The sequence below is a fragment of the Amphiura filiformis genome, chromosome 8 (genome assembly GCF_039555335.1).
Source record: "Amphiura filiformis chromosome 8, Afil_fr2py, whole genome shotgun sequence".
Classification (NCBI taxonomy): Eukaryota; Metazoa; Echinodermata; class Ophiuroidea; order Amphilepidida; family Amphiuridae; genus Amphiura; species Amphiura filiformis.
The window spans coordinates 33,722,719-33,748,072 of NC_092635.1; the positions used below are offsets into that span (position 1 = coordinate 33,722,719).

The 25,354-nt window shown below is 36.7% G+C and overlaps 2 protein-coding genes across 2 annotated transcripts in view; both read left to right on the forward strand.

Moving 5' to 3' along the window:
- The window catches only part of LOC140158972 (uncharacterized), a 314,914-nt gene extending 298,791 nt beyond the window's left edge, over positions 1 to 16,123 (forward strand). Inside the window, exons 10-11 of the mRNA XM_072182274.1 lie at positions 11,747 to 11,880; positions 12,782 to 16,123. Coding sequence (XP_072038375.1) covers positions 11,747 to 11,880; positions 12,782 to 13,960 — 1,313 coding nt within the window. The 3' untranslated portion in view covers positions 13,961 to 16,123. The remainder of the gene's footprint in view (positions 1 to 11,746; positions 11,881 to 12,781) is intronic.
- Positions 1 to 25,354, forward strand: part of LOC140158975 (uncharacterized) — a 564,514-nt gene that overhangs the window by 366,501 nt on the left and 172,659 nt on the right. The window lies entirely within an intron of this gene.

Here is a 25,354-nt window from a genome sequence, read left to right on the forward strand (position 1 = left end):
GAAAGAGATGATTTCAACTAAATAATGACAATTTTGCTAACCAAAACGATGTTCAAACTTGTGTAAAACTAGAAAAGAATCTGCACTAGTCTATAGAATAGGAATGACGATCGTCACTTTGCCGGCAAGTTGAATCTCTACGCTGTGCTGATCCCAGTACGTGATGGAGTTATAGTCCGCTGTATCATTGCATCGTGGATCGGCTTGCCAATATGAGTATTTACACAATGCTCTAAGTAGACGAATCTCTCCGCAGTACGCAGCACGAATACAGATTGGCTTGGCTATCTACCGTAGATAGCATTAAGTATGACCCTCGGGTAGGAGAGGGAAAAAAGTAGAGTGACATTCAATTAATATGTCAGCGTAGGAAGATAAAAGTCTAAATTTAACTCCAAATTTTAGATGGAATTGGTGTTTCTTATTTTGTTTAAGATGGTTTAATGTATAAGTAATATTATACGTATGGAAAAAGATTGAGTATGTTTGTCAGATCTTTCCACAGGTTTACATGAATTATATATGTAGGAGTCAAGCAAGAGTTTGGTGTTGTATTTTAAGGGGGAAAGGACGTGTTTAAGGTCATTATTAATTCTTGCAAATAAAGTAGAATACATTTCCTGATGGCTTTGAATGGGCATGTGCATGACACTATATTTGGAAAGCGAAAGGATGAAACTATTTCCCATCAAACAAAATTGAGAGGATTTTGGTCTACGAGATGTAATGTTGAAGTTGGTAAATTATGTTGCATTTCAAAACAAATGTATTGTGTGTGATGACTGAGCCTTTTACTGACATATTTATGTTTATTAGAAAGCTCAGAATGTAAGCAATGTTTTTGTTATTGATATTTTCTTGACAAGCATGTTTCTATTGATGAAAATAAAGTTCATACCCATTTTGGTGTGATGGTGGTGTCGGCTACATTTATTTTGAGTCTTTGAGTTTCTTAAATTCCAGACATGACAATAAAGTTATTTCCTGTTTGCCAAGGTGGTGGTGTTGTATTTTATTTAGATTTTCCAATTTTGCAGATAGACACCAGATGTCATTATTAGCCAAGGATTATTGTGTAACCATAGCGACAGGTGGGTCATATGAACAGGTAAATGCCAGTTGCAGGCAGGCACTCTTCATATTTTGAATTGTTCTTTTTTCTAAATAAATAATAAGAAGAGAAAATACTATCTATTTCAGTTTCTCAGCCATTACAAATAACGACATACAAAGACAATGATAAACAGCAGATGGCTAACCAAATAATAACCCAGCAAAATGTTTTATTGTCGAGTTATATAAAGGGTGTAAAACGCTTGAATAAAAATGCAAGATATTCTAACATATATTTAAGAGTTGATAAAATATTTTTGCAAACTGTTTGTCATAAATATTTGCCAGTAAGATTTTGGCAACATTTTAAAAATGTTCTTGTAGTGTGTTTTATGTTTTAAAAACGTTCTTATTATCTCTGTATAACCTGACATTTAAGCGTTAAAACGTTTTGAATAATCCAAAACGTGTTTTAAACAAATAAGGCGTTAATAATGTTTTAGGAACATGTTTGATGGGACGCTAGTCGGGGCTCGCCATTAAAACACCAAATTTGTACAAGTATTATGAGTAACATATAGACCTGCATGTATTTTTTTTCAGTTTTTCCAGTCATGCTAAATTATATATTTGGTATGTTACTCCATTTTATCGCGTCCAAAACTAAAGAAATAATACTGACCTAGATTGTAAAAAAATTATTGAAAACTTATGAAGCAATAGTGTGTAATATTTAAAACAAAAATCATAAGTAGGCTAATCATGTTTGCCTGAGTTTCTGTTAATAACACATTTGTAATTAAATTAGGCGAGCAGTGACCATGTAAACAAAGTAATTTCATTATTTATATATAGGCCTATGGTCTATATACCCTCTATCGAAGTAATGATATTCCAATTTATAATAGTATGTCAGAATAGCCCAAACTAATGACCGATTCTTTTCAATTTTTGGTCCCGGTTCATCTATTTCCACGGTTATGTGATTCAACTAAATGGCGTAATGAGCGAAAGTCAAAGTCATTTATCAACTGAAAAAGAGTAAAAAGTGGGAATGTCTGGTGCACTTTGTCTCCTAGTTTTAGTTGTAGCATTATATGGTCATTGCCCTATTGCTGCTCTATTCGTTCTTTTGTATTTATTTACCCACACAAGTATATTGTACTTTTCATCATCCCTACTCAACCAAGTCAGATCTAACATATAGCATATGACCGATTGTCAAAAAGTTAAAACTATTTATTTGGTTAATAATATTCGTTCTGCATTTCACAAAAGAATTAAGTTTAAAAAAAAGAAAACAAAAGAACGACATGCAGCCGTGGACCAGAAAAATACTGTTACGATAGGCATGCTTGGTTGGTTTCTGTAGTATCTATTATGAGGAAAGCTGTATGTTGGTTAGTACAACTAAAAATACATATTATTACTAGTTAAAACGTGATAGTTTGTGGTATTTTTTCCGGATTCCAACACTATATTTGATGTGATAATTATTATGGTGACCCGAAAACAAAATATGGCACAGAAGCATGAAATTAGAGGGTTTTTTTATCATGCCCAGTTCAGTGGTCAAATTGCCTTGCGATTAAGTTATTATTTTCCTGGATAGATCAAAACCATTATTGGGTATGATTATACCATGTTTACCACTAGGACTAATTTGTACTTTAATTGTAGTGGCATGTGATTTAAGCAGTCATTAGATCAGGCAGCAAACCGAAGCATTATTGTTTGACTATAGAATACGACAACACCTTGACAGTAAAATAACCATATGTGGCTAATTCTATATCACCTATTTTTGTATAGCCTTTATTGGCCCTGTGTGGTTGGTCATACAGTGAAATTAAATCATATGATTTGATATTTATAAACGATTTATTTAGATGCTATCGATACAGACTCAAGTTATTAGTGAATTTGTAAGTATTAATCTTAAATATTATATTGACATTCCGGTTATATATATATAGAGAGAGAGAGATATATAGATATAGATACGAGAGACAATACGATATATTTACGATCCCCACAAACACGGTACATTTTTAAAATTTCAGTTTCAAATTATTTTAAAAATCCAAATGCGAACGTATACATGGTATAGGAAATCATTGGTTTACGTTGCTACAAACGGAGCTTCTGGGTAACGCATCATCGAGACGTTATTCAACATGTATGCGACTATCTTCAAAAAGTAAACTTCTCCAAGCCCGCCGCTATTCCAATCATATAGCTGTAAGGGAAAAATCACGCAACGTGATTGGCCAATCACACCACTCCATATGCGAGAATAGTATAAGAATAATATGACATAGTGTCAGTTCAGTTCAGACTAGATAGTTACCTACGTTACCCGAACCATGCCCTAAGATCCGCTCTGTACTACCCTCCATGTTATGTGCGGTTGCCATAAGAGGTGAAAATAACAACGGTTACGGATATTAAAGCCTTTTTTATATTTAGTATTTCGAATTACAGATATACGTTCAATCATCAGAGGATTACAGTGTGTATTTTCTGTAGCGATTTCGTCGTGGAGTTGTTTTTTTCTGAAATCAGTGTGTTTTACAAAGCTGCTTTAGCTGTGGCTTATCATGCACGCCACAATGTTCACCCGACTCTGCCTTCGGGTAGTATTGTTAAGATGTAAATAGTTTTAACAATACCATTTCAGATCCATGTGCACAATTCTGTTCAATGGTGGTAAAATTACATTAGCAATGTAGCCTATACATTTACAGTAAAGCATGATTGAAACTTTAATAAGTTGATACTCCGTAGTAATAAAATTTTGAATTTGAGTCATTTACTATGCTATCTTCCGTAGATAGCATGATGACTTTTCGTGATGGTAGGTATAGTAAGCATTTCGTAACCACATTCGCGCTACCATCTTGTATGTAGTTGTGCAGATTATCCCCCAGATATGTTACATTTTTGTGTTAACGAGTTTTTTAATCTGGTAATACGCCCATAGAGCAGTTAGCGTAGCCAGGACTTTTTCAGAGGGGGCAACATTTGACAAAAATTGTCAAAAATCTGTTCATATGACCGAATAACTTAAATATCACAGCGGCCATGCAGAATCCTCTACAGATTAGCACGTTTTCTCACGGGAGCAGACCCCTCCCTCCCCCTCCGCACTCCATATTGGGGTTTATGTCACGGCTCTTTACCTGCAATTAGCAATAGGTATATTTATGTATAATAGTTTAAATAACCGTATGATCACCGACAATAATGTGTACGAGAATGACGAGCATTCTTCTACTCTGCTATCAGCAGTAGATAGCAGATCAAGTTATACACACCATAGGTCTTCAGCCACCTCATAGGCTTCTATATCGTTTTGGACTGTGATGTTCCGAACTTTGTTCTGTATAAGAAAACTGATTAGTTCTGACAATTAGTCTCTTTTTTTTCTTCTTTCTTTTTTTTTCGTAGTGTTCAAGTGAAAAGGACACCCACATTTTCCACGTTAAAACAACCAAAGTCACCAAACTTAAAATTATAATATTACAAGAATATATTTCTAGTTCTAATAGCTGAAATGGGCACAAAAATTGATGTTCATAAAAAATAATTTTATAAATATATTTGTCAATGCAATTGACGCGAGATAACGATGTGAATATTGAAAAATCAAAATGCCTTGATTGGAACAAACCAGTCATTTCATGCGCAATACATAACGCAATCATAATTCGAGTGTTTTATTGATTCTTCAATTTCGGTGGAAAATTTGCACTTAAATATCTATATGAAAAGCGTAAATTTCACGGTTTTCAGACTGTTAGTGTTAAAGTAATCATGGCTTTTTTCAATAGAGTGTTTACTTAAAGTCTACAGTTTAGGATACCTTTTCCGATATTTTGGATGTAAAGCTAATAAGCCTCAGGCCACTACGCGACACCTTGACAACACACATGGATAGCTGTTTTATCAACTGTTTGTCTTCTTGATATGACTTCATTATATTCCTATTTGTCTATATTCCCCAGGTATATAACAGCGGCGGGCCGGGTGCTTCTGCTTTGCCATAAGAGGGGTGTCATCCTCGCGCGGTCATGGCCACTGCTTCCGGTCGTGCGCTCAGATTGGCCAATTAATTCGGACACACTATAGTAACGTACTAATTAACGTATAAGATTGCATGCATGGTTCTTATTTGATGTAAAATGACTTTCTTCCTTGTATGTTAGAGTGGTGCCTAAATTTGCTATCTTCAGTAGATAGCACATTAGAATTTGCTATCTTCAGTAGATAGCACATTAGAATATATCCGTAAGAAGTCTTGTTCTTTTATTATTATTCATTTCTTTTATTTATTGTGATATGTGACAGGCGCATATGTTGAACACTTCCCTGTGTATAATGCTGATTCGCAATCAATTTAAGAGAAATGGTCTTAAACATAATAATGTGCAAGTCGGTCGTGTTTGTATTTTACAGCAAACATGTACGATCCCATTCCCAAATGAAAACTTGCGCTTTTCTTTCTTGACTTCAAAAGGAAAGTTCGCCTACTCTTTTTACCTAGTTAAACTTACGGTGTCAATCCACTCTGATAGGGCAGGGCTAGCTAGACTATAGGGCAAAAACGGCAAACTCGGTAAGGGAAGTAAACCTAATAGTCTCCTCATCTAATGTAGTATTCGGCAAAGCTAGGCTTGAATTTGCCTCTGGCTGTCGGGCTATCTATGCGCAGTTGTACACCTTATGGGCAATCGATTTAGAAAGGCTGCGGAAATAATAGACGTAATTGAGCCTTCCTTTTTCTAGCCACCTTGCTATCAGCGCATTTATAACACACTTTGCAATGCAGAAATACACTGGTCCGATTGCTCGCCTAGTACGGGTCCAGAGTAAAAAACCCGACACGGCCACTGCCCACCCCTAGGGATATCACCACGACAATTTCACGATTTTATACTCAATAGTCGGAAAGTGAAACTACTCTTAACAATCCAGCCGATGGCCGTAAGCAAGCTTCTCAGTTATAACATGTCCAGATTTTACTATTATCGGACTAAACACTTTCCCAATATCAGTGCATAATAACAAGAGTAATCGGTTTTCGATGTACCCGCGCGAGTTTCATAGCACTCCATTTGTCATATTTATAATTAAGTATATATATACAAAATTGTCCCAAACCACGTAAAGTTGATCAGCGACCTAAACTGCTAAAACCTCGATGGTCAGTCAGTCAGTGTCAAGTCGTGCCCTACAGGTATGAAAGCCAAATCAAACTAATTGTCTTTGTTTTCATTTTTCTGCACATTTCATTTTTTTTCATGTCACGGTGTCGTATCTATATAAACGGTCCAATTTACTGATGACCCAAAAGGTTAATTTGCATAATGAATCCGAGCAGACGAAGGACGAGCAGTTTGCCTCAGGTGAAAAATGGCGAAAGTAAATCTTGCGTGAAACTTGTCCATACGTCCATCATATATATTATTATAAAAGTAAGCGTGAAGAAAAAAATCCTGTTCGAATGGCGTGTTTGGCTTCGTATCTACGCGTTGAGCTTGACGGAACTAGTGTGCAAGGTGTAAGTGATGATGATGTTTAATTTATGCAAGATATGAAATGAACATCTCATCTCTTGCCTATCTATATGGTGATGAAATCCTAGAGACGACGCCGTCAAATTACAATCGAAATCTTTAATGAAGTTTGACAACTTGTCAGGGAAGTGACAAATTCATTATAATGAACATATTTTGTATGTCGTTGCACTTAACATTTGAGCTCAAGCAATAGACCTTTAAGACGGCTTCTTTTGTACAGATGATTAACTTTGGTATTTAAGCCTAAACTTAGGTGGATAAGGGCATATTGTACTACATAATGTCAACTTAAGCATGTATAATTAGATAATTAGCCATTTCTGTGCGTGAACAGTTAAAATAAGCGCGATTCATTTGGTAGATTTTTTTTCTTTCGGCATGGCATACGTGTGGATGTTCACACTGATAGCTGATCGTAGTGTGTGTATTGCCTTACATTAATGTTTTACAGTTTATCATGGTTATTGCGCATAGAGTGTCTGGCTTAGCTTACACTTGTAGATTTGACAATATGAAGGATAGGAGCTGACAAACAGACGTCCACGCGTTAATGATGAACGTTTTGTAATCATCACTTAGCAGGTAGCCATGACTATTTAAGAGATAACAGTTTGTCATGTTATGTTTTCCCTGATTTCAGTTTTTCCCGCGCTTTATTCTACATCTACTAAAATTAGACGGATTGTCGTTGTTAAACTTCAAGAATCATATCTAAATCCAAACGCTGTGGGAAAAATATTTTCTTTTTGCTTCTCCATATCTTCACTATTGAATGGTCTTTTCAAGACTTTTGTTTTTGTTTAATTTGTTTGTATGACGTTAATAATCTTTTCAAGGGTCTTTGGCGTAGCATTGTTTTGTTTAGTTTTAACTTATACACGATACCCCTTCACGTTCCCTCTTAACAATAATTAGGCTAGCAATACGTAAATGGTATCATGACATCGACAGTTCGCCCACGCCGACATGAGACGAAAAGTCATTGCATGCATGTAACTTTTGCAAGGATCCAGACAAACGTACGGTGATTGGTGCCATGCAAAGGAGTGTCAACTTTGTGCAATAACTTCTCTACCTTAAAACACATAAGCGTGACTTGATATCCAGTGTTGAAGCGGTCATGGAAGAAAAAAAAAGTTACTTGGTAACTCTTCCCACTATCTTAGGTTCATTGATCGGCTGTTGCGGTGCGCGAGTGAAATACAACAAGTAGATGAGAAAAAAGGCGCTAATGAAACCTTACGCTTGCCTACTCAATACTATGCGTTTTTCATTTTTTATTTCGCCTTGCACGGCAAAATCAACAAAGATATAGTATCATTTTCAGCAATCATATGTTTACACACTAGTTTGGATGAGTTTGTGTTGTTTTTACTCGGTTGCCTGCGTCGCTTATCGGATTGTAACTGGATCGCTAACACGCTTGAAATGAGGATAAATTGCTAGCAAAGAGATACATGCGGAGAGCTAGTGCTGTAATAAAGGTCATTAATTGAGGAGATGAGGTGCCGCAATTTGTGCGGAATGTTGTTTGCAGGTAAACACACGAAGAGGATGAATTCAGACCAGAGAATTCAATTCTGAGACGAGCTAAAAGGCTTGAAATTTGCTACAATAACATGTAATAGATTCCCCTCCCGTGTGACGATATTATACTTGTATCGAACGTACAAAATTGAAACCTTAGGATCACAACATTTTTGTAATGTCTTCAATTACTTTGAATTTGTTTTGCAACTTCCTACTCAAGTGGCCGATGACTTTTTCTAATGGTCTCTTTTGAATTTTAATGTCTTTCCTCTTTTTCTCAAATCGAAGCCCAAAGTTGAACTCTTTCGTGTAATATGCCGTTGTATTGGAGGAAAATTTATCAAAAAGTTCCGAAGTGGCGACATGTTTCAGAGAGAATTTCGTCCAGTCCACATTGCCGTGATTGCGAACATTAATCAAAGTACCTTTTGACCAAATTCAAAAGGAAAATGCTCCACGCCGGACGTCTTTATTATCGTTTTTTAAATAGACTCTATTGTTAACCATGGGTAATTTAAAATACCAATTCCAATATTCTCAAAACACAAATGGCTTGAGTTAATGGTGGGAGGTCTGATTTTTACCATATTGTATTTTCTACCTAACACTAATGCCCATCGCAAAAAACGAGCCGAGTCCGTTTTTTGAGTTTAATATTAGATTACCACCAAGAGAAGCAACTACCACTTGTTTGTTAATACTTGAGACGAATATACCAGGCCTTAACTTTTACCGAAGTTACGAAGATGTATCAACTGCCTTCTGATGCCAAAATCTCGACTTTGATAGGGTTAAGGCAGTCAAAAGGGGCACCCCTATTTAGGACAAGCGTTTCTTACCACAACTTGAAACCAGCACATTTTTGTGAAAGAGATTTTAATTCCTTTCACAAAATGTGCTTTCAATAATCTTTCTCTATAAAAGCATTTCAGCGGTAACAAAACGATAATTGACGTTAAATTTATTAATGTTTCATGTTATAAAAGCATTTCATCGTTAATAAAACTATCTACGTCGATGATGTCTTCCAAATCACAGCGTTGACACGATCTAGGAGACCCATCAGGTATTTAGTTGCTACCCCGAATGTCGGGGCCATGCTCTAGTCAATACGGGTTCGCAGAAGTCATCACCGCCGTGTCGATCGCGCGACTCTGATGGAGGGTGTGCCTGTCAGTCTGCCGTTGAAATACTTGTCTAATGTATATAGGTACACCATATACTACCTACCTATACCACTTCACAATTAAAATATTTCGCGCCATTGAAATGGGGAGATAAAAAATTAAACAAATGAACGTGACGTGAGGAGAAGTGGTATAGTGTAACCAGTTTGCATAGTGTTCGTGAAAAAGCTGTCAATTGTTTTCAGCACTGATCAAGATTATGTGTGAAATTATGCCCGAGGCTGGGTTTGATTTTCCCCTCGTTCATATAGTGTTTATTATATAACCAAGAAAAAATCTAGTAGTATATTATACCTCCTTTGTTCTTATTTTAATCTGTCGGGCAGTTAGAATGACAGGTCGATGAGTTTGTTTGCAATAAAGATGTGTAAAGTTTACTGTACATTTTGTTGTCATATATATATAAAGTTGGTAAGAAACAACAAATGCATGCACAGATGAAAGGGTTGAAGTGAGCTAAAAATAAATGTCAATCAAGATGTGTTAGTGAATAGGGAGAAGGAAAAGAAAAATACCAAGCCAAAAAAACTGAACTTTGTTAGGTGACAGTGATATGAATTTAAAGTAATGAAGCAGAAAAGAGTATAAAAACCAACAATTGTCTAATGGAACTTATAAGGTGTGATACTTAACGGTTTTTGAAGAGTTAAACGCTGGCTTGTACCATTATGATATACCGCCAAATCGGTTTGCATTTCGGCTGACTTAACATGTGCCGTGTGTTCTTTCTTGGGTGCGTCTTGTACTTAATTGGTGAATTAGTTAAGTCTTTGGTTAACTACATGTACACCTAATGGAGTCATGTGCAGTTTGTTAATTTGACTGAAGAGTGATATATTTCATACATATCAGCAGCAGAATAATGCTTTCTGATTCCAACCACACTGTGACATATTCAAGAATGGCCATGTTGCTTGCTTTTCTGCTTTAGTTTTGTGCAATATCTTCCTTAAAAATGCACCCGGTTTATAACTAATGAAGTTAGTCAATATAACATTAATACTGAATGTGCAAGACGTCAAAACCCCCAGTTGAGCAAATAATACTGTCTATTTTGAAATCGCAAACAAAATACATGTACATGCATAAATTGTGTTTGTGATACGCATATGCTATACCACATATCTACAGAAGATAGCAAATAAATTGTCCTCTGCCGTAAATCTGCATGAGTGTAATTGTTCAGATCTATCAGAAGTAACATTTGTGCTATCTACTGTAGATAACATAATGTTATTGAGAGTATGTGGTATTATTTAATACTGTTAATGATATATCTTGGTAAATTAGCCTAATATTGCTATTATCTGCTGGTAATGTTTTTTAACTGAGAATAGCTACTTTTTGTTCTGTAGATAGCAAACACGTGTCGGAAATACATACAACCGGAAAAATCTCAAACAAGCCATAGTTAAGTTAATCGAAATATATTATCTCTTTGCAGGGGATTGACTATTGCACTATGATAAACTGTCATATAGCGCTACCTCTTATGTTTGCAAATTTATTTTATTTTATTTTTGATTCCCTCGCGTCTGCTGTCTACTACAGAAGATAACCGATCAACATTTACTATACAGATGCAAACGTTTCCTACCCTCAGTAAAAACATCTACAGAAGATAGCAATTTTACTGATATTGCTATCTACAGTATATAGCATAATGCAATGGATAACATATTTTGCTATCTACTGTAGATAACAAGAAATACTATGTTTGTGTTTTCTTATACGCAAGATAAATGAAACAAGTTTATAGATCTTTTTTACCCTGAGTAAAAACATCTACAGAAGATAGCAATTTTACTGATATTGCTATCTACAGTAGATAGCATAATGCAATGGATAACATATTTTGCTATCTACGGTAGATAGCAAGAAATTACCATGTTTGTATTTTCTTATACGCAAGGTAAATGAAACAAGTTTATAGATCTTTTTTTTTACCCTGAGTAAAAACATCTACAGAAGATAGCAATTTTACTGATATCGCTATCTACGGTAGATAGCATAATGCAATGGATAACATATTTTGCTATCTACGGTAGATAGCAAGAAATACCATGTTTGTGTTTTCTTATACGCAAGATAAATTAAACAAGTTTATAGATCGTCTTAATGAATATGTTTTTCTCTCATATCAATGGAGGCTTACATTTTAGGAGTATATTTATTTCAGCAGTATACTGGTTTGGTAGTTCAGATGATTCCTATCCGTCATTTTTATGAATAAGAGGACTGGATATGGTAACTGGATATTGCTCTTCAAGGATTCTCAATTCCGTTATGCTATCTTTCGTGGAGTTGTCACACTTTGTCATCTTGTGTCTCGTGTTACTGACAAAAATTCAGCCCGACTCAAGAGGACATTTTCTTGTTTCATATTTACCACAGATTGGCAACCAAATGAAGAGGAATCGGATGAGGAAGATGATGAGGATGATGACAGTAGCGAAGAGGAGGACGACGAACTGGAAGACGACCGTCTTGTTCTAGAAAATCAACAGCTTGATGAAGATGAACCTTCCGTAAGCGTTTATATAGTTCAATTTCGTAATCAAAATCATGTCGTTATCTTTATTGACATAAATTATATATGTTGATCATTGATTGCTACTTTGGATTCTTATTTGGTTCAATAATGTTTGGCTTAGTACAGAGATAATTTTTTAGAAGCATAAAAATTATTTTACCAATTATTGTAGACGATCTTCAATTAAATATAGTTTGATAATAACAATAATGCTATGAACTTAGCGGCACTATAGACAGCATGCACAGTGTCTTGTGCAGTTGTAAAGTCACGATATCAAAATAAGTCTACCAACAAATTATGCACGTTTTTCACGTATATTAGTCTGTACGATAGTTATCATTACACTATGCGGTAAGTCTTCAAGGAGGACAAGATTGAGTTGTCAAAGACAGTGCTACTTTGTGAGCACGGCTTTACATCCGTTAAACCCACGATTCCGGCCTTAAAACGACATGTGAAGTTGACCATGCCTATTTGAAAAAGCCAGACAACACTTGAGTACAATTTATTGGGCTTTTGCAAACAACCCATTTGCATCAGTAGTATTTTGTATCGTCAAACAGAATCTTACGATTATACTTCGTACAACTAAAAAATATTTTCATTGCCAAACACTGTACCGAATCTCTATCGTGGTATTATGGTAATTGTGTATCAATAATAATGGATGATTATCCAAATACTGCTACAGGTTGCTCAATTCGTGCGTCTTGTCATGTAAAGATGAAAAGAAGAATCTCTTGAGAATACATGGCTTTGAAGGCATGTGCTCAGTTTACGGTATATATATATATATATATATATATATATATGTTGTTATGTTTAAGTCTATACCACATAACCACTTGAGTGGCCTAAATTTCTTTCGTTTTTTTGTCATTTTCTTTTAACAGATAAATTTGCCTGTTTGGGAGAGACAGCTACGTTCATCAAGAAGCACTCATGCTACTTCCAAATTAAATCTTGAAACTGTCGCCGAAATAAGAACAATTAGATTGCCCCGAGAAAAAGCAAAACTAACATTGGAAGAATTCTATGCCCCGACTCCTTTACCAGAAGTAGCGGAGGTAGTACCGGGGAATGCTGCAATGCACGAAAGATATGTACATGATGGAGGCGTTATAAGGGAGGAGATGAGTAAGGAGATGTGTGAAGGCAAAGAGTTTCAAGATAGGGCAGTGACACCACTACAGGATGAGTTGTGTTCGGAAGTTTCTTCAGAGAGCGGGAAAGCCGAAACTGATCTGATGATTACACAAGTTACACAAGAGGAAGAGGATCCGACTAAAGCCCCGCAGGGAAGACTGGACAAAAAGGAGCGGAAAACTCCATCGGGAGAGTTTGTGGATCATCCCCGAGAGCCTATGAGGAAAGAGGCAAGCGAACCTCCGCCCACACATCAACTACCCCAGCCACCAATGTTAACACGATCTCGTACTATGCCTGTACGGCAGCAGCGATCATCAGTACACGATTGGTCAGCTTCATCACGTAAAGAAAAACCTGTCCCCATGGAACAAGGAAGTCGATTTGCCATTGACAAACACGTATCGTTACAAATGAAGCGGAAAGGTAGAACTAGCAGAAGTAGTAGTTTACCTACGACTCCTGAGAGACAACCTAAGAAGATTGCCCAAGTCAGTTTGAAAGGTGTAGACAATATCGCCGTTACAAAGTCAAGGTCTGCGGATCAGTTGCATCGTCGAGAAACAAAGCGCGTAACGCATCACCCTCCTAAAATAAACAAATTTCCCAGCTTGTCTAGTCACATGAACCAATCAAAGAGAGGCAGTGGGGACCAAATAGCATCACTTGTATCATCGATTAAAATTGAAACGCGCCAAGAGTTTAAAACATCAGGCAATGGTCGATCGCCTTCAGGATCCCCAAAAGGTACAAGACAGAACGCATGGGGAGCCAGTGTCCCAGACGTGACAGAAGATTGCTCCCACTTAATAAAACTAATAAAGGTCCGTCCAAATATAATAGAAAACCAGTGTTTTCCTCAGCATCGTCGTGGAGAAAACGGCCTGAAAATGCATCAGAAAGTGGTAATCTATTTGGAGATTTAAAACCAATAACGAACAGCGCCCCAACGTTACATAAAAGTTTTAGCTCGCCGTCATTACAAAAAGACAATTAACTGAAAACCAACATAATTAATAGCGGCAAGTTTTCGCCTCTTTTTCAACGTAGCAGGTGTCTTTCAAGTAGTGCTCCTAAACATCCTGTAACATAATGTTGGGTTGTGCAATGTGGTTCTTCATGTAATATATCTATTTATATTAAATTCATAGAACTTACGTCTATAGAGCTTTTGATTACCACCAAGAGACCATACGTGTTTAATATGTTAAACTCGATATCACCTTATATGAACACCAACAATGGTATATCAATGATATAGCAAAGTCAAGATCTTTGTCCGTCCAGTAAGCACGTGTCCGTGCGACTTAATGAAAGTCAGCTACATGCCAATGATTTAAGTAAGTCTTCCGTCCATGCAACATCCGTACATTAAGTAACATGCAATCACTAAATTAACAAACAGTCCGTCCATATTGTTTGAGTCTTGAGATACAAGCAATTATACCTTCTGCCGTACATATGTAAGATTTCTCTCTCTTTCTCTCTCCTTCTCTCTCTTTCTCTTTCATTATTTTCATGTATATCAAGCAAAATGCCAAATGTAAAATCGAATTAGTTAATGTTTGTGAGTGGATTTTGATACACAATATAAACCCAATTGTGCCCTGTTGAATTAAGGAAAGCTGAGCTGGGTTATTGTCATTGTAAAAGCCGTTTGATTGTGGCTTGTCGTGTCTCCAAATCGCTTTAGTTTCAGGCGTAGCCTGAGCGGTCATATCTGATTTCACCTTATTCCATGTCTCTAAATCACGATTACATGTGTTCCAAGCTTTTCTTTTTATGGAAAAGAAAAAGCTATAACATCTTTTGTGTGTATATATATATATATAAGTACAATATGTGAGAACCGTTCTGTTGATAAATACACATGCCGCTAGATATATCAGCTTTGCAAATCAAAACCTCTGTTTAGTTTACTTAATGCTTTTCAGTTCTGTTCATTTTATTCTCTAATTGTCTGTTTTGCCGAGCGAACTCACTGTCGGTGATAATTTCAATCTGAGATCTATTGCAAAAATGAGAAGGGAAAAAAATGTCCGCGGGTGAAGCTGCCTACTGACTGGTCTGCTCGAGTTCGTTGCTATCGGCTATATTCATTCGTTTTATCTTACACACAATTTTTGAGTGTTGTAACGCGATAGAAACTTTGTCCATCATTCAATCATGTTCGGGCCGTTTGTATTTTTGAACATAGGACAGGGCCCGACTGGCTGCCCCAAGTGACCAGCTATTTGTTAATTCGTTCGGCAGCTCATTTGGTGTCTTCCTTCCGTAGGTTTGGTCAAGGCAAGCTGTGCATTATAGAAAGGGGCGCGGTCCTTTTTTTTACAAAAAGAGGAAACAGATCCTCCAATTGTACAATTTGCCTGTAGCTAAATCAAATGTATGTAATAATTAGCTTGAAAAGCTAGTTAGCAAAGTTACACCGTAGTCCCCACCTTGAGACTTGCCAACTGGTCGTCGCCGTGTGAAACATCCCTAGGGTTTACACGTACAGGCTATTTACCGTAGGCAAAAGATTGGTTTGTCTCACATCCCCGAAGACCATGGCGAGACTTGTGAGTTTTTGTAGAAAATAAGAGAAACGAAACACTCACGCCTTCATAAGCATCCATCGAATTAAGTAATACTCAAGAAAAGATACTTGTACTTTTTTTGTTACCTATAAGACATTCGAGTTCTCCTTAGAGATTTTAGACTTAGTGAAGAATAAGGGTCGTTGTCCATTGAAGAGCTAACATCCCCGACAATTAATCCATGTTATCTTGGTGTGGATAGTGCAGTGTGGCCAGAACACCCTCGCCCTTAGGGAGTACCTTTGAAACCGCAGATCTTTGTTGAACTTGCAAAGTTATAGACGAGTTAAATCGAGTGATGATGTAACATATCATATCTTTTATCTCAAAGATATTTCATCTTAAAGATATTTTATCTGTATATCGTTAAGTACAAAGTATCACGCAATGTTGTTTACTGAATTACAAACAAGATGGACGTGTCTCCGGGGATTTCAATAAGGACGGCTTAGCTGACCACTAATATTGGGCGGAGAGGAGAAATGGTTTTCTAAAGTGCAAAACCACTGTGTGAAAAGCAATGCAAAACGTTGAAACCACATATGGTAGGGCTCATTCAAATACTTATATGGTGTTCTATTAATTTGCTGACAACAATTTGTATTGAGTGATTATTTCATCACATAATTGTATAAGAATTCCGATTCTTTTCAATATTATTCTGGAAACTAGTGCATAAATGTTTTAGTTATAATTACCCGACCATTTGGAAGTATTAATGATGAAAATATCAGCGCGCAGCGAGCTCACTATTTTTAATCAAAATTTACATCAGGATCCAAAAAGAACCATATCCAATGAGAAGGCTTTTTATTTAATTCCTATAACCTTCCATATCTTGACAGCAAATTGAATATTATCGATATTTTTACACATAAATAAGCTCGTAAACTTATACACTTGAAAACTGACATATGATCCATCCGTTTGCTGTTTGTCAATAAGAAAATCTTTTAACTTGACTTCTGTTGCTGATATTAACAAATAAATAAACGCATGATGATTCAGTGAAAGCATTAAGTATCAAGTTGATATGTCGGTATTTCTTGACGTTATATACATCTATTCTGACATAGTCAAACTACGTCAAAAGCTACAAGCTGTAAATAAACTACTGTCATTTGAAATCAACATGACATCTATATATTTTGAATTTATCATGACTTGTTATTAAACACGTGGATAAATTTAAGTAACATTTAAGTAACCTTGTAATGATTGATTTTGTTTTTGTGGCTCTAAAAGATATATTTTTATTTTGAAATATAAGACATAAGAAAGCATATAGGAAAATGCATTATGATGAGATCGGTTTCATTATCGGTCTTTATAATACTGCATTTTGTGTTTGGGAGTTTAAATCAGTTGCTACGAACTACGGTATTTTCTGAAACTGTCCAAATTTTGAGGTGTGGTCAGTGCACGAAACGCCAACATCAACTACAGAACGTTTGCCTCAAAACGCAACATGGATGAAACAATGTCCAAATGTATGACGGGGGCGCAGTTGAGACAGCTCAAGGCTCCTTACATCTTGCGATACGCCCTTCTATAAACTACCACCAAGACATTTACAAAAAGTTATAATACATGGAATGATGTGTCAAAAGTTTGGATGCGATAGATTTGCGGAATAGACGTGTAAGATGAATTTTCCAATGACACCATCAATTGAATTTGGACAGTCCGACTCAATCGCAGAGCTCTGCACACTGTGTATCATTTAACATTGCCAAATGGATCATTTTATGGTTTCTAAAACATTTTTTCAATCATTATATTATTTCTTATTTTAATGCAAGTAAATTGTATGCCTATATTGTGTGCAATAAAATGAGTGACAAACAAATGAGTTCCTATCAATAACAAAACGCCCAAGTGTCTGAAAAGAATAAACATGATAAATGAGAATTGTCCAAACTTGACAGCGTTGTCTCTCTTGTCTTTATATATAGTTAACATGTTGAAATAGGTGATATAAATGTATATTGCGCCTCTCTTCCCACTTGTTTTACTTAGTTGTAATACATCTGAAGATATATAGCCTATAAATTGGTCTGTCTGGACAGGAAACAAGTGATGAAACCTTAACTGGCCACTAGACCATCTTTGACCATAACGTAAAATTATTATTGAGATATATAATGTGATACTCTAATGCAAAAGGATGAAGACAAGTGGATATATTAGATGACCACGGTCAGAACGTGAGATGACATGTGGAATCATGGTGGAATCAAAGTTCGCATGAAAGGAAGAAAGAGGCTCCGGCCCTGGCTATCGCCTTGTCCAGCTAGCGACATGTTAATGACATGAGATGGATAGACATGGGGGTTCGTTTGGGAACAACAGTGTCGAGTCTCAATAGCAAAGAGCTATACAAGATATGTTCACCATCTTCAATTTCGTTTCCTTTTGTATCTGGTTAACCTTTTGTTTTCAGATGTCTGATGCAAATGTCCGAAGATGGTTTTAAATTATTAAAGACAAGTTACCCTTTGCATTCGTCTGATCATTTTCGATATGATGACATGAATGGTATATACTATATTGAGTACAAATAGGAAAAAGTATTTCCCGAGTGGTCGTTGGGGTAGTCTTTGGTAACAAAAGCAAAAAAAATTTGAAAACTTTTGGTGAGTTAATAATAAGAGCTGTAATAGAAGCGGGCAAAATACTAAGTATACTCAACGGAGATTCTAGGGATGGATGTATCACTTGACATTTTGAATCGTAAACATAGCACGACCACAGTTCATTATAGCGTGGAAGTACTTGTCCAGATATTAGTTACAATACATATATCTAGCCAAAAGCAATATTTACTTAAGATTGACGTATAAAATATATCGAGTGATTTTTGAAAGGCTTTTGCTGTAAGTTGTCAGCTAGTGACCAGTGCCCCGGTCGCGAGTGGACTCGGTAAACGACGGGCCATAGAAACATCTTCAAGTGAACCTCTACAAGTCAAGACAAGCGCGTATTGCATCAATGTTTTTAATTTCCATGCTTTCCTGTTGAATTCAATATGAAGTGTTGGTCCAATTACGACTTTAATGTTCCCCTCACGTCCACGGATGACAACTATATGTGGATGCATTCTTCTTATTTGCTTGGTCTCAAGAGAGATGCTTCCGTGACTTACATTTTGACGGCATCACAATTTTGTACGAGGAGTTGTTTCCTTTAGCCACACTTGTTCTAGCAAAGCCCTGAGAATGCGTTCATTGACTTTTCAATTAGTAGCTTCAACACTAATTGACTTCCTTTTGAATATGACAAAACAATTCCTAACCTTGTCCAACTGAACGGGTTTATCACAACCTTTCACAATCACGTTCCTATACCTTGAGACCCTTTGTGTCTTCCCGTTGGTAAACAATTTATTCATTAAAATCTATCTTCTTAACACGTCTATGAATTAATCAGTAAAAATACTACAATGCTATATGTATGCATTGATAATTGTAGTATAGAGGAGTAGAGGTAGTGAATTTGCCAACGGTATACCATTCGTCATGTGGTGATACAAAGCACACATAATTTACCAATCATGCCATACTGAGTAGCAGTTTGTAAGATTCTAACCAGTCGTGCTTTCGGGTTCCTTTTTTCGTTAGGGAGTTAACCAAACAACACTAGCACCACCCCTTGGCCGTATGCCTTCCCTTTTCCCCTCTAGATTGGTTTCAAGTTACTAGTACTCATCCACTTTCTCCTACTGTATTTTCCCATTTCTATTTTTTCTTTCCTTTTAGAGTTCCTTTTAACTTTCCCGTCAGTCGTAAGAGCCCATATGCGATATTGATATCACTAATTTCCATTACGAAGAGCTTGCTTCCTTTGCTCGCCAGTATATTAGCTGTTTCGTCTTGTATTTATCTTGCCCATACAATTCCATCGCCGCGCAGATATACCCTGTTGAAAAACAAGAAGAAAAGAAAAGAAACCAAACTTATGTCCAAGATGTTGCATTGTATACATGAGTTCACACAAAAGACATTTAGACAAAGGCATTTTGTTAAGTTTACACTCGTATAAATGTTTTAATGTATAGGATAACTTTGTTGCAAGTTTGAGCGTGTTAAAGTGAAATAGAGTTTATGCAGCAAGTTGATGGGATGTTCCAAGTATTAAACTGTTAAGATATGTATCAATTATCAGTTGTATGCTTAATCTGTTAATAGAAGGATTAATCAAAACAGTCCAATGGATTAATGAATATATGAATGTTTAATTGAAGGCAGTAATGTATATATTTAGAACTGCAGCAATTCATAGTCGAGTACATGCAACATGTGACTCAAAGATAATTTTAGTTTGCGATGACTGAAATTATTCCAGATAACTACACCACTCTATATAAGTCTTCACTTTTCATATCATATTTTCGCATGGTTAGTTATATGAACTACTGGTTACCTAATTTGGTGTACAGTTAATGGCACTAATTGCCGGTTGGTTTTAAGTGACCGGTAAAATCTGACCAAGTTGCCGGAACTATGACTTATCTCGGCCGATGGCGATGAGGGGTTGAGAGTTACGCCGCCATGCCACGACAATTTTGTACAGGGTGTTACAAAATAAGTACCCAACACCAGTGGCACCAACTACGATACCGGGGACCATATTCAGGGGGTTCCATGGACATGATGGATCCAGACATTTTTGAGAGATCCCGATCAAGTACGCATGTAGCGCGTGACAAATATGAAATACACGGTGCGTGAAGGCTTGTAACTTGAACGTAGACGCCCTTTGGCGTAACCAAATGACTTGAATCAATCGGCCAATCAATTCACCGGGACGTAGCAAGCGGGTGGACGAAGTCCGGGGGTCCGAGCGAAAATGAAGTGGGTTTAGGGATAGGGTTGATAAAGAAGGTGGTAAAAGGGCCCGCGCTGCTCATTGTCCGTGTGCTCCAAGGCTCTTGCTATGCCAATGCAAGACCTTAATTTTATATTTGGACGTTCACTCGCTAAATGGTGCTAAAGACTGATAAAGCGTCAGGTGAGAATTGTAAATCAATGTTAAATAGGTCTGAATTTAGCTCTAATATAGATTCGGAATCGTCGTGTAGAAAGTCGCGTTTGGTGGTGCACGTATTCGTGACATCCCATCATGCAACATTTCAGAGGCTTAGAGATATTTGCTTGCCGTTCGATCATGCTGCTCATGATCATGCACAAGAGCATAGCGAAGAGTGTGTCGTCATGGTCGTGGTACGCTCTCCCCTGGAATATTGCATGATGGGAACAAGAAAGATAAGACAAAATACCGATTTTTAAATCATCGTAAAGAGGGGCAAAAGGTGGACTCGTTGACCTGATTACACCAGCGTTTTGGTGAATACTGAGATAGACGAGCGGCTATTGGGTTACCAATCCATCAACCGTTAGGTTTATTCCATGCCTCCTAACTAGCTGCCTAATGATGAACAAGAGTAACTGTGAAAAGTAAATGCTCCAAAGATGCTCCAAATATCACGATACGATTTCAATTAAGAGCATTTGGTTTTATCTTCTAAACATGATGAATTATGTCTCAACAGGTAAGGGCATAGGCCTATGAAACATTCTCACCTTTGAATAATTCTTATGTTTAAAGGGAATAGAGAAACCTACGCTCAAATATTCGGGGTATTTTTTTTTCAATAGACTTAATGCCAGATATCGTTCTTCTCGACTACTTGTCAGCGTCATTTCGACATAATTAAATACCCTTCATAAGCTTGCCCTTATTACCTTATTATCCTCAATCTTGTAATATTTTCCCGCCCATTTTTGCGGCTAAATTCATTGGGTTTACGCTACATTACGCGCGCTCAACATTTTACACCTTTTTTGACATCAAGTGCACGGCATAATCAACTGTACGCGTTGATTTTAGCCTCTGGTATCTTATTCTTCGCTACGTTTGATGTTCTGTGAATGCTCGCTGGACTGGAATACAAACTGCTTCCTTTTCCTGCCATAAACACAGTTATGACAACCACCACTCATATACAGAGATCTTTACTATTAGTTTAGATAAAACTTTTAAGGTTGCATCCATAATGGCTAAGTTGATGGAAGGGTCATAAGGTGCAACAAAATCTCGGAAGAAAGCACTGCAAAGCAGGCATTCGCTATTGCTTCTATAACTTCGCTCTTCTAATTCAGTAATATTAGGATCTCATGAAGATGGGACTGTACCGTAGGGATTCGGACAACAAAGACTATAATGTTTTAAAGTCAACATACTCAGTAACAAAGATAGTCTTGAATGTTATGGATAATGTATGCTCGGAAATTAGGAGTGTTCAGGGATAGGCCTATGTTACTTAAGTAAGTGGTGGCAGTTCCGTCTTGGCCCATCCCGGGGACCAATTATCAAATTTTGCTTATGACTAAATTAGAACGCGGCCGTCTTGGCCGTATTAACTTCGGTGGTCGAGCGGGCATCTTCCGGGGCTATATCCTATTGAAATGTTATACATGTATGAAAGAATAGTACGATATGACCATCTCAAAATTTAAGGACATGTAATCAGTGACGTGACTTGGTTTATAGGTGCGAGTCGTACCAAAAAACCCTGACAACCGGTTACTTTTAAAGACCCTGCTACAAGAAGAGGAGCTGACCCAAAGACTTCATTTGGAAACAAAACACCATTTACGGTTATTGTCGTGTCACACGATGGTCCTATGTGAGATTTGAGAAAGAAAGACGACTTTTGCCTACAGATTTTCATTGAGCAAAAGAAACAATACACCCGCCCGATATGATCCAAATCTGGAATTCAAGTCAGTATTTAACAGAATTTCACATGTTTACAAAAAATCACAAAACAGAAAGCCAATGGGCTGTAATTTGAGTGAATTTTCAGCATTGTGACCGGGTATCTGGTTTTAGGCTCAAGTCCTATTACTATTAGTAGTTGGTGTAGTGTATTTAATTTACGAATTGTTCGAGGTTGTTGTCCGTGTGTCTTACGGCGGGTGTGTCCCAATGGGCAGCACATGCGGAACATCCTTGCGACCGTGTCTCAGTCATTAGTGTCCGTATCATATGATAACATTAAAAGCTAGCACTGGTTTACCCACCATTACAGCAAACACACATTAGTAAAATACCTATTATCACTAGTATAGCTTACTCGAATTATCAGTAAATACTCATTTCCAATTTTAACATTCCTGTTTAACTTTTTCTGTAATCTATAATTTTCTCTGATATGATAACTTTCTTTCATCTTAAGTTGCGTTAGCCTCGTGGTGATTTGGGTGCATTCAAGAAGCTTCAAGAAGAGCAAGTGTTTTCTTCTCTGAGCTGTTCTATCAGCTTCTATCATGCAGTGGACGTCAACAGGCGAGAATGTGCGCCCTTAACTTCTGGCATTCGTAAATTACTGACATGGCATGTATAGAAAGCTTTCCACAGAAGATGGAGAATGCGGCATGAATCTCACTTCAGGCCCGACTTGAGTTTCAAAACTTTGGAAGCCGAGATTGTTTTCAAATCAAACTTTGGTAGGTGTAAATTTCAAAATGACAGACATTAGCCTAGATGTGTTATTTCTACTCCTTGTAATTGATGAGTTTAATTATGCCTTGTAATTCAAAATCGGCTTTCCCTATAACACTAAGATTTAGAAAGGTACTTTTTTTTTTAATATAAATTCATTTCTGTCTCTTATATGACAACTACATTCTACTTAAATTAACACTGAATGATTTTTCATAAACTTGTTTTTATAAGACATTGTCACTCGTAATGAGACAGATTTAATTTAAAAGAAAGGTTTTAATGTTAAAAGAGTTTTCAATGTAAAACTGAACTTGATTCTTAATCATTTCAATATTACTTTATGTATTCTACAAGTCAAGTGTACGTTATGAGTTAATTAATAATTCGACCGGTTAAGTCAAATATGATAATACAAGGCAGCAAGCGTGCGTGAAATTAATACACTTTATTTCATTTTTTCTTTCTTTGACTTGCAGTGCAGATACAGAATTTCTAAGATTGTGCAATTAAATACCTTAAAGGTATAATTGACAACGAGCCATTAAACTCTACTCCTCTCTCCGATATTAAAATCATTTTCATAATTATATTTTAACATTATAGAAAAAGGAAAAGGGCAGTTCTAGAGGCTAAATCATCTATTAAGACTCTTTGATGAGCATCAATTTGCGAGAAAGTTAAAATTTTAAAGTGCAAATTTGAATTTTAAACTAGTAGTTATGTAAATGGGGAAATTCTCTACATTTTATGGGTAGATGACCCGGTGTTATCTATGCGTTGATAGTAATGCATATGCGCCAGGCAATTTATTTTTTAACTAATGTCTGTCAAGTACCCCGTTATTAAATTAAAAAATATTATGCTCCTTGCGCGGTCGTCAAGTTAGAGGGTATAGATCCGTGCCTGACATACGGGAATCGAACCGGCCATATAACATTGTGTAAAATAAGTTTATACGGAGGCCTAATTCTTTCATATTTGTTGCCAGAGTTCAAGGCTTTACCCGTGGATGACGGAACCGTGCAAAGGGTGAAAACAATTACTCCGATTCAGAAATGTGTGTTTGGATGTTTGGTGTGCAAAAAGAACCCACAAGTGTTCACTATGTTCTAGCTGTTATTTTAAACTTTTAAAGCTTCCTTCGATACCCTTATACGAGTTATATACAAGATTGACGTTTGGATGGAATTTTATATTGACAACTTAATAAACAAACTAGTAAAACAATAAGTTCATTCACATAAAAAACTCACACGTGCACTATTGTTCAAGAAATGAGATGAAACTAACACGTAATTTAAGTACTACTGTCGTAAACAAATTGCTGTCACTTTCAAGCACTTTTACTCTTGTGTTGTTTGTGCCATGACTTTTCCTCCCACTTTTCCCACACAAAGTCATGTACGCTGTATATTAGGTAAGTGCATCTGCCACAACGGCAAGCAATCCATTTAAACGGCACATTTTGTCGAAGTCTATCATCAGAGAGCAAGAGTATGGCTGTGATGCTGTACGTAACGCTGCCATTCACCTGAGGCGACAAGGCGAAAAAAGGCCGCGACCGGCATTTCTGTTCGGTAAAGGCAGAGGCGAGTCCAAGTTTGTTAACAGCGCTAATGCGTTTCCGCCTAACGCCTTTATAACATAACGCACCAAACTACAAAAAAAAATCTTGCCTTTCATGCGGCGGGCTACCGCTAAAAGATATTTTAAGGGTTATTGAGAACACTTATACTTATAGGAATCATACAATATGGGCTTTAAAAGGTGCATATGTACAATAAGAGAACAGTGTTTTCACCTGTAAAGGGTTGGTTTTATAGTTTAAAAAGTCGGAATGTGAAAAATCAAAAGTGAGTTGTGGTATGACACGAGATGGGTATACCGTGGCATATAGGAGAGTATTAATGATTTGTTTCCGTATGTTGACAATGCCGTACTTTGGAGCAGCGACTTTTGGCGAACAGATTCGAAGTCACGTGATCATGACGAGTCTGCTTTTTGTTTATGAATATTAAATCCTGTCTGGGTTTGATAATTTATTGTTTATCAATTCTGACAATTCCTATTCCCTATAATACGCATCTATATAACAGAATTATGGACGTATGTAATACTTTGCCGCACATCTTCTTGCGAGATGAACATACGGGACGTTTTACGATATCGGAACATTTTACTAACATATCTTTAATGCGTAGGGCCTAGAGGCCTAGTAAATTAAGATTATAT